The sequence below is a fragment of the Gavialis gangeticus genome, unplaced genomic scaffold (assembly GCF_001723915.1).
Source record: "Gavialis gangeticus isolate Ggan-Ray unplaced genomic scaffold, GavGan_comp1, whole genome shotgun sequence".
NCBI lineage: Eukaryota > Metazoa > Chordata > Crocodylia > Gavialidae > Gavialis > Gavialis gangeticus.
In genome coordinates, this window is record NW_017729015.1 from 10763791 (window position 1) to 10777803 (window position 14013).

At 48.3% G+C, this 14013-nt stretch overlaps 1 protein-coding gene across 3 annotated transcripts in view; it reads right to left on the minus strand.

Moving 5' to 3' along the window:
* LOC109294022 (protein argonaute-1) overlaps positions 1-14007 on the minus strand; it is a 48263-nt gene extending 34256 nt beyond the window's left edge. For all 3 annotated transcript variants that reach the window (XM_019512209.1, XM_019512208.1, XM_019512210.1), the window contains exon 1: positions 13919-14007. In XM_019512209.1, the coding sequence (XP_019367754.1) occupies positions 13919-13943 (25 nt within the window). In that variant the 5' untranslated portion in view covers positions 13944-14007. The remainder of the gene's footprint in view (positions 1-13918) is intronic.
* Positions 14008-14013: the final 6 nt, after the last annotated feature.

The following is a 14013-nucleotide window of genomic DNA, read 5'->3' on the forward strand; positions in this document are numbered from 1 at the left end:
TGGGAGCGGCAGGCAGCTGATCAAGACTCCCCACCATGGGAGTGCATCAGAGATATAGGGTCTGCTGTGCCCCAGAGGCTGGGAGTCCTGATCAGCTGATGCCTGGCCACACATTCAATTTAAGGCACAGTGGAAACCAACCACAAAGTCATTACACATTTTGTCCATGCAAGAACTTTGTAGCGTATTCCTTGTTTCATCATAACATTACCTATTAATGTACAGCCAACTTACTACTTAAGATCTGATTAACTGCTAGGGGCCTGGAAGTGGCACATTCCCTGGTAGTGACTGAACAGGGGAACCAGGAACACCACCTAAGGATCCTCTGTCCTACACAGCAGTGTCAAATACAGAGGACAGCACTGTGTAAGAGTACTACCTCTGTAATTCCTGGCTTTGGCAAATAAAGTCATTAGCAAACAAAAAAGCCAAGTAGCCCCAACTACTACAATTTTCAGCTTGCAGTCAGATCCCACCACAAGTCATGTATTACTTGCTAGCCATAGCACCACCTCTTTACTTGTATCTTCTGTAATTCAAAAAAAAAAAAATACATCAAAAGGTCCCTACATTCATGGGTCAGCTCTCCTAGCAGATGTTAAAAAGCTAGCACAGCTACTGAACCCTGTGGCAAGCAACATCAAACTGCACAGATGCACAGAGAGAGATAAGCAATAGACAGAGCCAGGAAACAGGAAAAATGCTTCATAAGCCTATGTTACATGAAACACTGTGTGTTCAGCTACCAGTCCAGACTGCTGGCCACATTGAACTATGTAAGCTCCACTCTGTGTTTAAGGACTGGGCTGGCTAACCTGCAGCACTCATGCCACAAGTGACATGATGGCATGCAACAGACCCCAGAGGGGACAGGCACCACAGCAGCAGATGGGGCAGAAAGCAAAGGCAGGGGGCACAAAAACAGAGGAACAGTTTGAGAGAGGAGCACAGGGCAAGGGGCAGAAAACAGAGCAGCTGACTGGGCAGGGAAAAGGATTGGAGTGCCACTCAGGGAGGATGGGGGGCTAATTTGCAGCACACCTGCCAGGAAGGTTGGCTCCTACAAGTCCAGTGGGTTTCTGTGCAGAAGAGGAAGGCAGCACTATCTTTGCAGCCTCTGAGGAGGTCAGGTCCAAACATTTCCACCCACAGCTTAACACCCTCAAGAGGAAAGAGAGGTAGGTGGTCAGGTTAGTCGGAAGTGAGGCAGATAGCAGGGCAGAGATGCACATTATAGACTAACCCTATGATTTAGTTCATCTACAAGGTGCACCTCTATCCGCTTTCTACCCTCAAGGAAAGTCAGATGCTGATACCAAGACTGAACTAGTGAGCTGGGGCTGCTCAGAGGGGCACTAACCCAGACCATATCGGTCCTGGAGAGAAAGTACTCTGCTGAGCCCCAGAGATTAAACTCATTTGAAGAAAACAACTTTATTATGAGCTACTTACAGCAGAATTCACATCTCCACATGACTAACATTTTGTTTTGGCAATCACCAGCTCACTGGCTGGAAGTCGTGTGCAATTTTAAGTCCTGGTTAGCAATTGCAAATTGGCATTTGCAAGCACTGCTGGATCATCCCTGGCCCCGCTCCACTCTGTACTGGAATCTGCTAGCGATTCTTGCAAAACTCCCAGGGGTAAAAATATACACAAACCATCTCCGATTCCCTTTTAAGAAACTATTAAGCTGTGCTCAAACAATTCAGTAAAAGCAAGTGTCTCGCACAGCACGATTCCCAATAGGACTGACTCTTTCAGTTTAGACAGGGGTGGTCCTGCCTTGAGTAGGGGGCTGGACTACAGGACCTCCTGAGGGCCCTTCCAGCCCTGTTTTTCTATGATATCAAGTAGACCGAATCATCAATAATCCTGTATGAAAAGGACAGAAGAGCCACTATCAGCACTACACCTCCTTGTGCCACTTTGACTGAAAATCTTAGAGCACATCACAGGCATGAAGCAGGCCCCAGTCTCCCCCTGTGATGTAGGGTAATCCCTCATCTTATATGGTGCAAACAGGCAAAAAAGCAGCAAGCAACTTGCCTAACGTCACACTGTCAGTCAGTGGCAGAGCTATGGGCAATGCACAGAAATGCTGGTTCCAAGAACAAGACACTGATTCCAAGGTAATTGGTGCCCTTGTTCCTTGAAGGAGGCTCTCTGGAGCTGGAGGCTGCTATTCAAACTGCAGCGCCCAAGAGATCTGCAGTTTTAGAAGCTTGCTCCACTACTGAAAATTCACAGTTAGCCCCACCAAGTCACACTGCAGCATACCCTGCAGTTCTAAATAGGGGCAAAGGAACCATGCAGTTACTTATTCCCCACTGAGATGCTGCTGCAAAGGACGGCACTTTCTACTTCACTGGCCACCTGAGATCTACTCCACCAGGTCCCCTCCAGTTAGTGATGGCTACTTCCACGTGACACACACACACAACTGGTCTCTCTCATAAGGCCTGTCCAGAGACAGGTTCCCAAAAAATGCAATACGCAAGCTAAGGGAAGCAGGACTCTGAATGCACCATGGTGTCAGGGCCTCGCAAGCCTAGTGCCACATAAGCCATGGCATTTACAAATCTGAAAGACTCTCAAAATGCTTCATGAAAGCCTAACAATTAATCAATCCTATGAATTAAACACACACAAAGCAGTTCACCTTAAGTAACGTGCATGAGCTGGCTCAAGAATTCAAACTCAGGCACAGAAAAATACTGACTGCAACGTGATTCAATCAGACATCCCTGCTTGGACAGGGCCTCTCCCCTCAAAAGCAGGCATCATTACAGGAACCATTAGAAAAGAGGGATTTCATAAAGATGCGGAAGTTGGTCTATGACATCCAGGTCAGAAAGGAGGAAATCAAAATCAGCACAGAGGCTACTTAAGGGACTAACACAGAGTTAAAGAAGTCACAGGCATCCCTGTCCCTGAAAGGGCCACGGGTAACTCAGCATTCCCCTGACGATGGAAACCCAACTTCTGGGAGGTAGTGTGAGCCAGTGGTAAGAGCAAAGGGCTGGGAGCCTGAAAACTGTCTCTCAGACAACCTGTCTACCAGAGCAACCTTCACAGCCTTTTTCATGATGCTTTTGCAACCACAGGGACAGCTACTTTGATTTCAAAACACTTTCAAATCAATAATCGCTGCCTCTTTTGTTACATTTGCGCAGAACCAAGTGCAGCAAGGCCCAGTGGGGATGATGTAGATAAATCGTAGCATTTATAAAACCTTGGCAGGCAAAGCCTCCGTTGGATACCGGGAGGCCAGCATGATGCATAACGACCAAAAGAGAGCTGCTTCTATCAGACACCTGTTAGCCAGATGGAGCTCAAGATAAAGGTCCTTAAGATGCCACACTGGTAGGAATTGACGGACCTCTAGAGCTTCCCAGGCTGGATTTCTCACCAGGGCACTGCTCTAATGCAATGCAGCTGTTGCCTGCAGCCACCTGCTAGGGTTTTCAAGCCCAAGCTAGTAGGCAAGGAAAGGAGGAGTCCTGCCTAACTGCAATTCAGAAGCCCAGCACCCTGACAGCCAAGCATCCGGGGAGGGGGGGGCAGTGTGCGCGCAACACTGGAGGAACATGTGTACCAAGGGCTTCAGGGAACTCTTCACACTGCACCACGTATGCTGGACGACCACTGCAACCTGCAGCATGAGATAAACCAGAGTCTAAAGCAGAGGTGGGCAACCTGCTGCATGTGTACCTCAAATGGCATGGGCAGCCTCTGCGTGTGGCATGCAGCAGACTAGGAAGCGGACAGGTAGCAGAGCAGGAGACAGGGCAGGGAGCAGAAAGCAGATCAGACAGGGGAAAGGGACTGGAATGGCACCTGGGAAGAGTGCAAAGCTAGTTTGCAGCATGCCTGCCGAAAACGTTTGGCCCCCCACTTAAAGAAAGGGAAGGTTGTTTGAAAAAAAAAAAAAAACCAAACCCCAAAAACCCAACAACAACAACAGAAACAAAACAGCAGCTAGAAGCATTTGTGGGCAACAAAAGTATTTGTGCCTAAATATCTGTGGGCCAGACATGGGGAGATGATGAGCATCTGTAGCTTCTACTGGCTTCATTTCCATGCACAGAGGATTTACACTTGCTAAATCCTCCCCATGCCAGACAACCGCCCTGCAAGTGTGCAGAACAGCTGAACAAGATGCAAAGCCACCACATCCTGCTGGAGGGAAGCGAGCAAATGCAAGCGGCAGAGCAGCCGGGAAGGGGCATCAGTGGAATGCCTAAGTTGCACCCGGGAAGAAGTGGCCTTGTTAAGAGTGACCCAAACTGCCCGGAGACAGGGGGTTCTCTCTGCATACCTCAACTCTCCATGGTAAAGCTGCATAAACTCCCACTTTGTCATGTAAATGAGGGCACTGAGGCACAGGGCCTGGGGGGCTAGTGTTTTTGCTGGAGCACAATGCATTCAGTGAGCAGTATAAAATCTGCCTGCCATTATAAATTCAGCAGACTGGGAGGAATCACAGACTTTCACACACAAAAGCAGTGCCCCCAGGGCATTAAGACAGAGGTGTAATGGGAGAGCTCTCCTAACTTCTCACCAGAACCCTCTGGGCTCCGTCCCTGCAATCACAGGAAGAAACAGCCTTCTGCTCAGCCAGCCAGTTCTTTCAGGATGGCTGGGGAAGGGGGGATCCAACAGGGAGCCATTTGGGGTGATTAGTGCTGAAATACGCTTTGTTTATATATTTATGGTAACAGCTGGCCAACACACGAGACTGACTGACCGACAGCTGCCGGATGGGCGAGAGCGCTAGTAGCGTGTGGGGCAGCATGAAATTAACATGTCAATTTAAATCCGCTCCAAACGCTGCAAATTTTAAAAAAAGACAGCCCACTGGAACTGGATAGAAACAAAAGAGGGAGTTTCTCTACATGGCAGAGTTTCAGCCCCCGCCACCCCCACACCTCCCACCGCACGTTAAAAGACTAAAATAAGGAAGCTGAGAAAAAAAAAAATACAAACCAGCTTACAAAGAAAAAGCGTTTTTTTACAAAAGCAGTGAGTGAGCACACGGGCTGTCACCCACCGGCATGGCCAGAAGCTGAGAAAGGCCATTAATCACAACCTCCCCACAGTCCCCCATAAACCCTGAATGATCTTCCATCCTGTATCAGGTCCACAAAGCGTCCAGTGGATTCAAACAAATCTTCTCAGCATTGGAAAGCCAGTGGCAATGATGGACAATATATTCTGGAGGAAGACAACAACGGAATCAATCTATTAAGTTTGAAGGGGCAAGGGTTGCATTTTCTGTTGTGTACAGAGACAAGCAAAATGTGGACCTCTATTTCTGGAGACTCCAATAAATCAATATAATTTTCTCTCCCCCGCAATGTTTCCAAAAAAACAGGACCCCAGAACTTGTTCAACAATGTGCCCTGCTAACACATTTCCAGGGCAAACGGTTTGCCTCCCTCGGCAGCCCTCAAACACGCACACAAATAAGTCAGAGCAGAAGTGCATCTCCATCTGCAGTCCCCTCACGTTTATTCTTCAGGCTATGATTGAAATTTAACTCTGCAAGAGAATCACCAGCACCTGTTTTCTTGTCTTGTTTTTCCCCAGTGCAGCAAATGGGCTCAAAACAACAAAACTTATAAGCTGCTACTACTAAATAGCTAATTACAACAGAACAGTTTCATTTGCTAAAAGTGCTATCCAGCAGATGCAGAGGTTTCTGGGCTCAAATTCCCTTTTTTTCTTTTTTGAAATGAAAATCACTCCAAGAATCAGTCTCCTTACTGCGTCTGTATGAAGGATTTTATTTTTACATACTAAAGAAAAATTATTTACCACCAATGCAGCCAATAAGCTAGCAACAAAAAATGTTATTTTATACAAGGCGCAGGAAAAACGCATATAGGCAACAGATTTTATAAAAAGCACTTTCCTTTATCTAATCTCTGCAAATCCACAAGTTTGCACTCACTGCCTAATGTTAATTCTTTGTCACATGAGTTACTTTAAATGCAATTAGGTTAATGTTGGCTGTAGTGGCTTTCTGGTTCAACACTAAACTGAGTATAATTAGAATATGACCACATGGCAGGCAGAGCGCTCACACTGAAAACACTGATTCAAAGCATTAAACCTGTCAGCATGCTCCAAGGCCAGCCTTCTGGGGGGAAAAAGTGAATTGTACAGCCACCCAAGTATTGCTTCTGGCTTGGATTTCAGCAACTGTGTCCAAGAAACGCAGAAACGGGCACTAATCTGTTTTACTATAGTATTTACTTTTGAAAGCAGTTTAGCTCTTTGTAGACGCTGCACTGAGAGCCTTAAAGTGTAAAGCTTATTGTTACACAGTGTCAGAACCTCAGCTTTCGGCTGGGAAATCACAAGTATCTAAATTGAAGCTGCCAAATTAAAAATCACCCACAGTCCATAGAGTTCTGCGTCTTTCCTGCATTCATGTTGTGGCAAACCTCTGCATCCAACCCCAGAGCTTTGCGGAGAGTCTCCGCTGCAAGTTCAGCTTGACAAGGCATTGGAATTTGCATAGTAGCAATTAAAACAGATGAAACACAAAGAGAACACACCACAAGATGCACTTTGCTCATTTAATTTGAGACGTCTTGTTTTAATAATTAAATACTTTACACACTAGTAAATATGATGCAGCATATTTTGCTTGTTTCTTAGTAATTTGAGACATCAACCGTAACATCCAATGATTAAAAACCCCAGGGAGATACCACCTAAACAGTGACTATGAGTTTTTCTGAGCACTGTTTAACAAAGTTCCTATGAAATGCTAAGTCTTCACAACATTTCAATCCTGAGACTGGCTTTGGCAACACATTTCAATCCTGAGACTGGCAACTCTCACACTAGTTGGGAAAGCGAATGGCATTTTGCCGCAATAGGTTATGAAGAGACGCACCATGACCAGCCTCCAGTTCTTGCACCTCCACTGCGGACAGTATTTAGGAAATACAAGTTCCCTGCACACATTCATGTCATTCCACTGTGGTCCCCATTTGTCATATCCATGTGTTATCTGGTGCGAGGTAGGGACCAGCTCAGTGTTACATCTGCACGCTGTACAACACCTGGCCCCCACGTATATTTTTAATTCAGATTGTAGCAGTAAATGCAAGTGTCAGGCAGCAGTAACAATTCTATCCTCCACAAACGGGTGGTTTTGCGATGGACACTGGCATCCAGGACATTTTGGAGTGGCCATCTCTCACTTACCATCTTTGCTCCCAAACCACGCTGTACTTGAAAGGTTGGTCCAGTGCCCTTGAGTTTAACTACCCCAAAACAACAGGTCCATCTGCAGCAGGATCAGGGCCCGTTTGTTGGCTCAGGAGCTCATGCAAAAAGCCACTCTTCTGACAGAGCCATGCCGAGCCCAATATCAAACCAAGATGCTTCATGTCATACAGCCTGGGACCTGTCTGGCTGGACTGTAGTGCTCCTTGCAGCATGGAGAACTGAACAGCACACCAGTTCTGGGCAAGAGGGAAACAAGAGCTGTGACCAACGCAGAAGTGAGGCTCACCCCAGCCACAGGCTTTGCTTCTTCAGAGGTCGTATCTATTCTGTGAATCATAGGAATATCCACAAAGAATGCCAGGAAAGGACTCAGTGTGAACACCACTGAACTGGTAAAGCTGGGCTTTTACTGCTGCCCCAAGCTCAGCTCCCAGAGTGGCACTGCTTTTCTGGTACAGCCAGTTTTGCTGAAATAGTTGCATCTATACCGACGCTTCTATCAATACAGCCGTACCCATCAGGGATCACACCTCCCTCACCAGACTCTGCCTGGCACAGTTACACCACTGCAGGGCTGAACCAAACCCAACTCTGCTAGCGTCCAGTAAAGAGTAGGCTGGAGACATGGCAATCACGTTCACTTAGAAGAATAGCACTCGGATCCTATGGTGAGATCCTGGGGCACTCGGATCCTGGGGCAGGGGGCTGGACTCAATGATCTTCCCAGGTCCCTTCCAGCCCTGTCCCTGAAATGTATGCTACATCAAACTACTTCTCTGTGGGAGAATGCACTATGCTGTAACTCATATAGCACGTAAGAAACACTAGACTGTACCAGCCCAGAGGTCCATTCCTTCCAAATCTCCATCTGACAGTGACCAGTAGCTGCTGCAGAGGAAGGTGCAAGAAACCCCCATATATACTGCCCATATATAAGTCTATACATGGAAACAGATGTTTGTCAATCGTATAGGGAAAGCCAGCAGTATTCTGGAGGAAGACTGGTTGTTCATGAGATGCTCCCAGTATCTTAAGACTGGATTAACAGCCCATGCTCTTCAGCAGTGGATTGTGAGCCCCAGGTCCCTGCTTTCCAGTGTCTTGAAGCTGCAACTACTCATATTTGTACCAGCAACAATTTATACATGCTCATTTAAGACACTCCACTGGAGGTGCCTGGACCTGCAGGCTTTCCAAATTTTGACTTTCTAGTCGAGAGACAGGCTGAGGTCAAAGACAGTCACATCTTCCTAGGAAATTTTACTGTAGCTGGGTGCACGTTTTCCCAATCTAGAGAGCAATCTAAACTCTGGTTTCTTCCACATCATACAATTAAAACCACGTACAGCAAGCAGCATATTACCAAAAAAGCCACACAGAAGAAAAAAAGCATCCTCGCAGAGTAATTTCAGTCCGACTGTGGCTCCTGATTTCTTTGAACATTTTCCATTTTAATCATTTGTCACACATTTGTTCTTTTCAGGTTTAGAGCTACATGACAGGAAGCATTTAGAGCTAAATCATACACATTGCCTTGAGGCAAGGTACTTCTTCCAGCTTTGTTTCTTGAAATAATCCTGTCCTAGACATACCCACACATAGCTTTGTGTTTCCTGCAGATAAAAAGAAACAACTGCCGGTCTTTTGCAGAGTTAATGTGGAAAGACAACGCTTAATATTTAAGAAGTTTACAAGGGATAGAAGGGGACAACAGGTTTGGGAGAGGTTGGGTTTGATATTTAAGTCACCATGTTCACGCCTGCGTTCTTAGTTTCCTTCTTTCCCAAAACTTGACTACTTAACCATGTGCTGTTTAAAGCAGAAAAGGACAAGTTCCTCTCTAGTATCTTCCTGCTCATTCATGCTCTACATGCTTATATTAAATTCTTCTGTATACATTACTCTCAGTGATCAAGACTGAGATATTATTTGGTACAAGAGTTATCTGAACACTTAGGCTATCAATAATGGAGCATGGGGTAGAACAAGGAGGACTGAGGTGGGCCTTTTTCCTTCTCTTGATACTGGTTATGGTTAAATCAGAACTGTTTATACTGTTCACGGGCCTAGAAATCCCATGTATATTATTACATTTTAATGCAGATACACCCCCATTTTGTTTATTGTGCTATATATGCTCAGAGGCCCATGCCCCCCTCAACCAAGTTAATAGTAATCAAAACAGCTCTTTTCCATGTCCTTGCATATAAACAAGGTATCTTCTGCATATAAAACTCTCGTTACAGATTTCAAAGCCAGACTGGAGGCAAAAGTAGTACATTTTACAAGACAGAGCGCCAGGGGAAGGTCAAGAGAGATGCTTAGTGCCAAGATCCATTAAATTTATGGATTAAGCAGAGATGCTCAGCCACAAGAGACAATGAGTATGAATGCCCTGCTCTAGCCCAAGAGTAAAGGGGATCTTTTTCATCTCCACAGTCTAAGATGTGGTAGTTAGTACCTCAGTGACCTGGCAGGGGAAATACTGGGACCACGATGGTGGCAGGGGCAATGCCTTGACCAAGTAGGTGGCTTTAAAATGGCTTTGGGTAGTGGAGGGTGCATCCTTGTTTGCTTGTGGACAGGACTCCCTACTAAAGCCTCACAGTTAGCTTCCCACCAGCCAGCTTCCAGAGGGAAGATCCCTGCTACACACTGACTTTACGGAAATGGGAGACTCCTCCCTAGTTTGTTCCTGCAGTCATACGGCTGAGGGCAAGCGAAACTGGGGAGCATCTGAACCCTAAGCCCACAGGCTTGGGCATGCACACAGAATGCCTGCCAAAGGATTTGGAAGTATCTGAAGCCCCAGGCTGAAAAGTTTGGGGTGGAGGATACTCGCTGGTAGTAGGGCCACAAAAGGTTTGGGGTTTTTTTGAATGATTTGGAACTGATCTGGCTCATTTGACCTGGGACACTAACATTTTTCCTTAAAAATAAACAGCAAAAAAATCTCAAGTGACCCACACAGGCCTGATGTGCACAAAGCCCAGTGTCTCTCACGCTGCATCAGCATAGCTTGAAGCTTCCAAACTTGGCAGAAACTGTGAAGAGCTGGCCCCTCCAAGACAATCCTGGAGAGGTGCCAAGGGGATCTCTCACTGGGGTGAAGTGCAGCTGAGACATGTATCTACCACTGCAACAGCAATAAGAGCAACAATGAGAACTGCATTTCTCCCAGTAAGTTTTTCACAAAGGTGCCCACTACACACTGTATATTAGACACCAAGTTACTGCAGCACTGTGATAATCAGAGTGTACTGCTCCGACAGGCCTTACCGTTCAGTTAATGTGGTACATGTCCAAACCAAACTATTCATGGGTTTATACCAATAGCCACAGTTTGGAATTACCTATCCCACCTCCCAAAACAAGACACTATTTCAGATCAAGACAAGGCAGTGATGGCCCTAGGGACAAGATTCTGCTTTGATTTTAAAGTTAACCATCACTCCATCCCCATCCCAGCCCTGGCAATTACAGGTTTCCCTCAATTTATGCGGGTTCTTTATATGAGAATTTGCTCTTATGCGACGAGCATATTTAGACCCTTAATTTGTTATATGCAAGGTAAGTTCACTCTTATGCAATCAGCATAGATGCCCCTCTGCCCAAACAGGTAAGTCTGTCGGGGGGAGGGAAATGGGCCGTGGCCCCACTCACCCCAGCCCCAGCTGCAGCGGCCCCGGGAGCAGCCGACACTAGCTTCCTCCACCAGCGCACGGCACAGCCCAAGAGCAGAGCACAGTGCAGCCCAGCAGCTGAAGGCGGCTGGTGCCAGCCACTTCTGGGGCTGCTGCAGCTGGGGCTGGGGTGAGTGCCACTCTGTTTCCTCTGCTTTGCTGTCTTGCGTAGCCCCAGGAGTGGCATCCCTCCCCCTGCCCCTTTCCTAGTCCCAGCCTCACTCCCTCCCTCCCTCCCCACCATGGGAACCTATCCCTATTTGTTGCATTGTGAAGTGGATTCGTTTTACAAGAATTCGATTTATGTGCTGTTCTCCAGGAACGCATGTACAGCATAAATCAAGGGAAACCTGTAAGTAATGTTGCCAAGGGGCATAAGACCCAATTGGTCTAAGCCACCAGGGTCCCAAAACCTGATGTCCAGTCCACACAACACTGCAGGAGTTTGAATATGATACTTTATCTCACACAGGCTCAGCAGAAAAGAATGCAGGTCTACCCCGATACACAGATTTTCCTCAGCACATCTCAAAGTAAATCTATGGGAAGTACAGCCCTGCCCCTCTTTATCAGGTAAGAAACTGGAGGCAGAAAAAGGAGAAACAACTTACCCATAAGCCACACACCAAGTTGCCAGTGGAGTCAGGAGTGAAAACCCAGACTCTTGCTCATTTCTAGGTCATGTCAGGCAGAACATGAATAGGCTAATATCAAGAACTGGCACATTGTTCTCCCCAGTCCAGACACAGCTGAAGATGTTCTTGCACCACACTTACAACACTGGCACACTAACTCACACTTTAGTATTTCCAAGCAAAGGTTACTTTACCCCATGCAATCACATTTTAACAGGCATCAGGCTCAGCCTGGCTTCATGAGTCCAATGGAAGCCAAGGACTTCCCCTCTCTCCCTCCTTCTGGCCTTGTCAACCTCTTCCCTCTATTTCAAGCCACACCACACAACTCAGAACTACGTTTGCGATCAAGTTGTTCACAGATACCGCATTAAAGAGAATTAAATGCTCTGCAGAACCGTATGGAAAAAGAAATCCAAGTCAAGTTTGGAAGGGGCAGGTTTAAAAAGAATTAGTGTCTGAAGAAAGGCCAATGATGAGACCATTTGTTAGCTGTTCCCATTTAACTGGGCATGCTGGGGGGAGAACAATGTTGATGTACCCAGATGAATCTCTTTAGCAACAGTCCCTGCCTCCCCTCTCCAGCTGTCAAGCATGCAGAGAAAGCCCCAGCTTTGCGCATGCCTCAAACCTCAGAGAGACAGAAACCGCTTCATTCTGTCACCAGAAAGCAGCAGCAATTGGCCCTTGTGTCCTAACAAGAGAGCGTTATCGTTCCCACTTTCAGGCCAGGCTTTTTGCCACCTCTTACCCGAGGCATTTTCTTTGTACACAAGGACAGAGGCTGGGTAGAGAAGAAACACGGGGGGCGAGATAGGTTTGTCACCCTTGAAAAACAAGTCACTTGAGAAGTTTGGTGCCATAACAGAGCCTGTGACAGTCTCGGACCATGGCAGTCGAACCTGTGTGTACACCCGGCCCTCAGCAAGGGCATGCACCTACTGTTTGACTCCTACGCTGCCCTTCACAGGGGCCCAAGCCCCCCAGGTCCCCTCCCCACCTCATAAAATAGCACAATGCCTTCCCTGATTAGTCAGCAACCCCCTCTCCTAAACCCAGCTCTGTTCCCAGCACCCCATGAAGCTCTTACTGGGCCATACAAGACTCCCAGCTGGGTAGGCAGCTTAAAGGATCCCTCCCATCTTCTAACCCCATGTAGCAGAGCTGCAACCCCTCATTGGGCCAGCTACATCCTGCACCCCCTCCTGCAGCAGGTGAAGCACAGTACAGCCCCTGCACTATCCTCCCCCCCTGTGCTGCCCTCTCTCCCTGAAGAAACCCCCCTCTTGCAACACAGTCCACTCAGATACCCCCTCCCGCTGTCTGAAGCCTTTCTGGTCCCCACTTCACAGCCACTCACCCCCACGGGATGCCTGTACCTGCTGCTCCTCTTCCCCTTCACCCCCTCAGCCTGCTTGCCATGTGACCCAGCACCAAATCAACTGGCCCCCACTGCGGTCCATCCCTTACGCTGCACAGTGCCTCTCTAACAGCCAGAAACAACCCTCTATGCTCCACTGCCCCTACCCCAGGCACTTGCAGCCCTGCAGCAAGCTGTACTAGCTCCCCCCTCCCAGCCCCAACCACTCTGCCTTGCCCCAACAATGCATGGCCTCCCCAACGGAGCCCCAGCTCCTCCCTGCACACTGTGCTGCCTCCCCCTTTGCACCCCCCAACCACTACACTGCATTTCCTCTGCAACCCCTACCCCACTGCATGGCATCTGCTGCTGCACCCCCACCCCACAGTATCCCTAACCCATTGCATAACCCTGCACTCCAAGTCACTGCATCAACCCCCTACTACAACCCTCTACTCCACTGCACCCCACCCCAATGCAGTGCACTGCTCACCCCATGGCACTCCCAACTGCACTGCACCCCCTACCCACTGCACTGCACTGTCCACAGCATGGCACCCCTAACTCGCTACAGAACACTATCTCCTACCATAACCCCCTACTTGACTGTGCCCCCACCCCAATGCAGTGTACCTCCACCGCACAGCACTCGCAACAGCACCGCACCCCCTACCCATTGGACTACACTGCCCACTGCATGGTGCCCCTCACCCACTACAGAACACTGTAGCTCACTGCACCCCAAACCACTGCACAACACTGCACCCCCACCCCAATGCAGCGTCCCCCCCTCACCGCACTGTGCCCCCTACCCATTACACTGCACTGCTCACTGCATGGCGCCCCCTACCCCACTACAGAGCACTGCACTCTCAAACCACTGCCCCCCGACCGACTGCATAATACTGCACCCCACAACACCGCGCTGCACTGCACCCCCTACACCCCACTGCATTCCCCACCCGGTGCCCGGGGCCCCCGCGCGGTACCTGCTCCCGAGGGTCCTGCTTCCATCCCATCCACCCGGGCAGCGGCCGAGCCTGGCTGAGCGCGGGGCGGAGACGGCCGCACCGACACCTCCCGC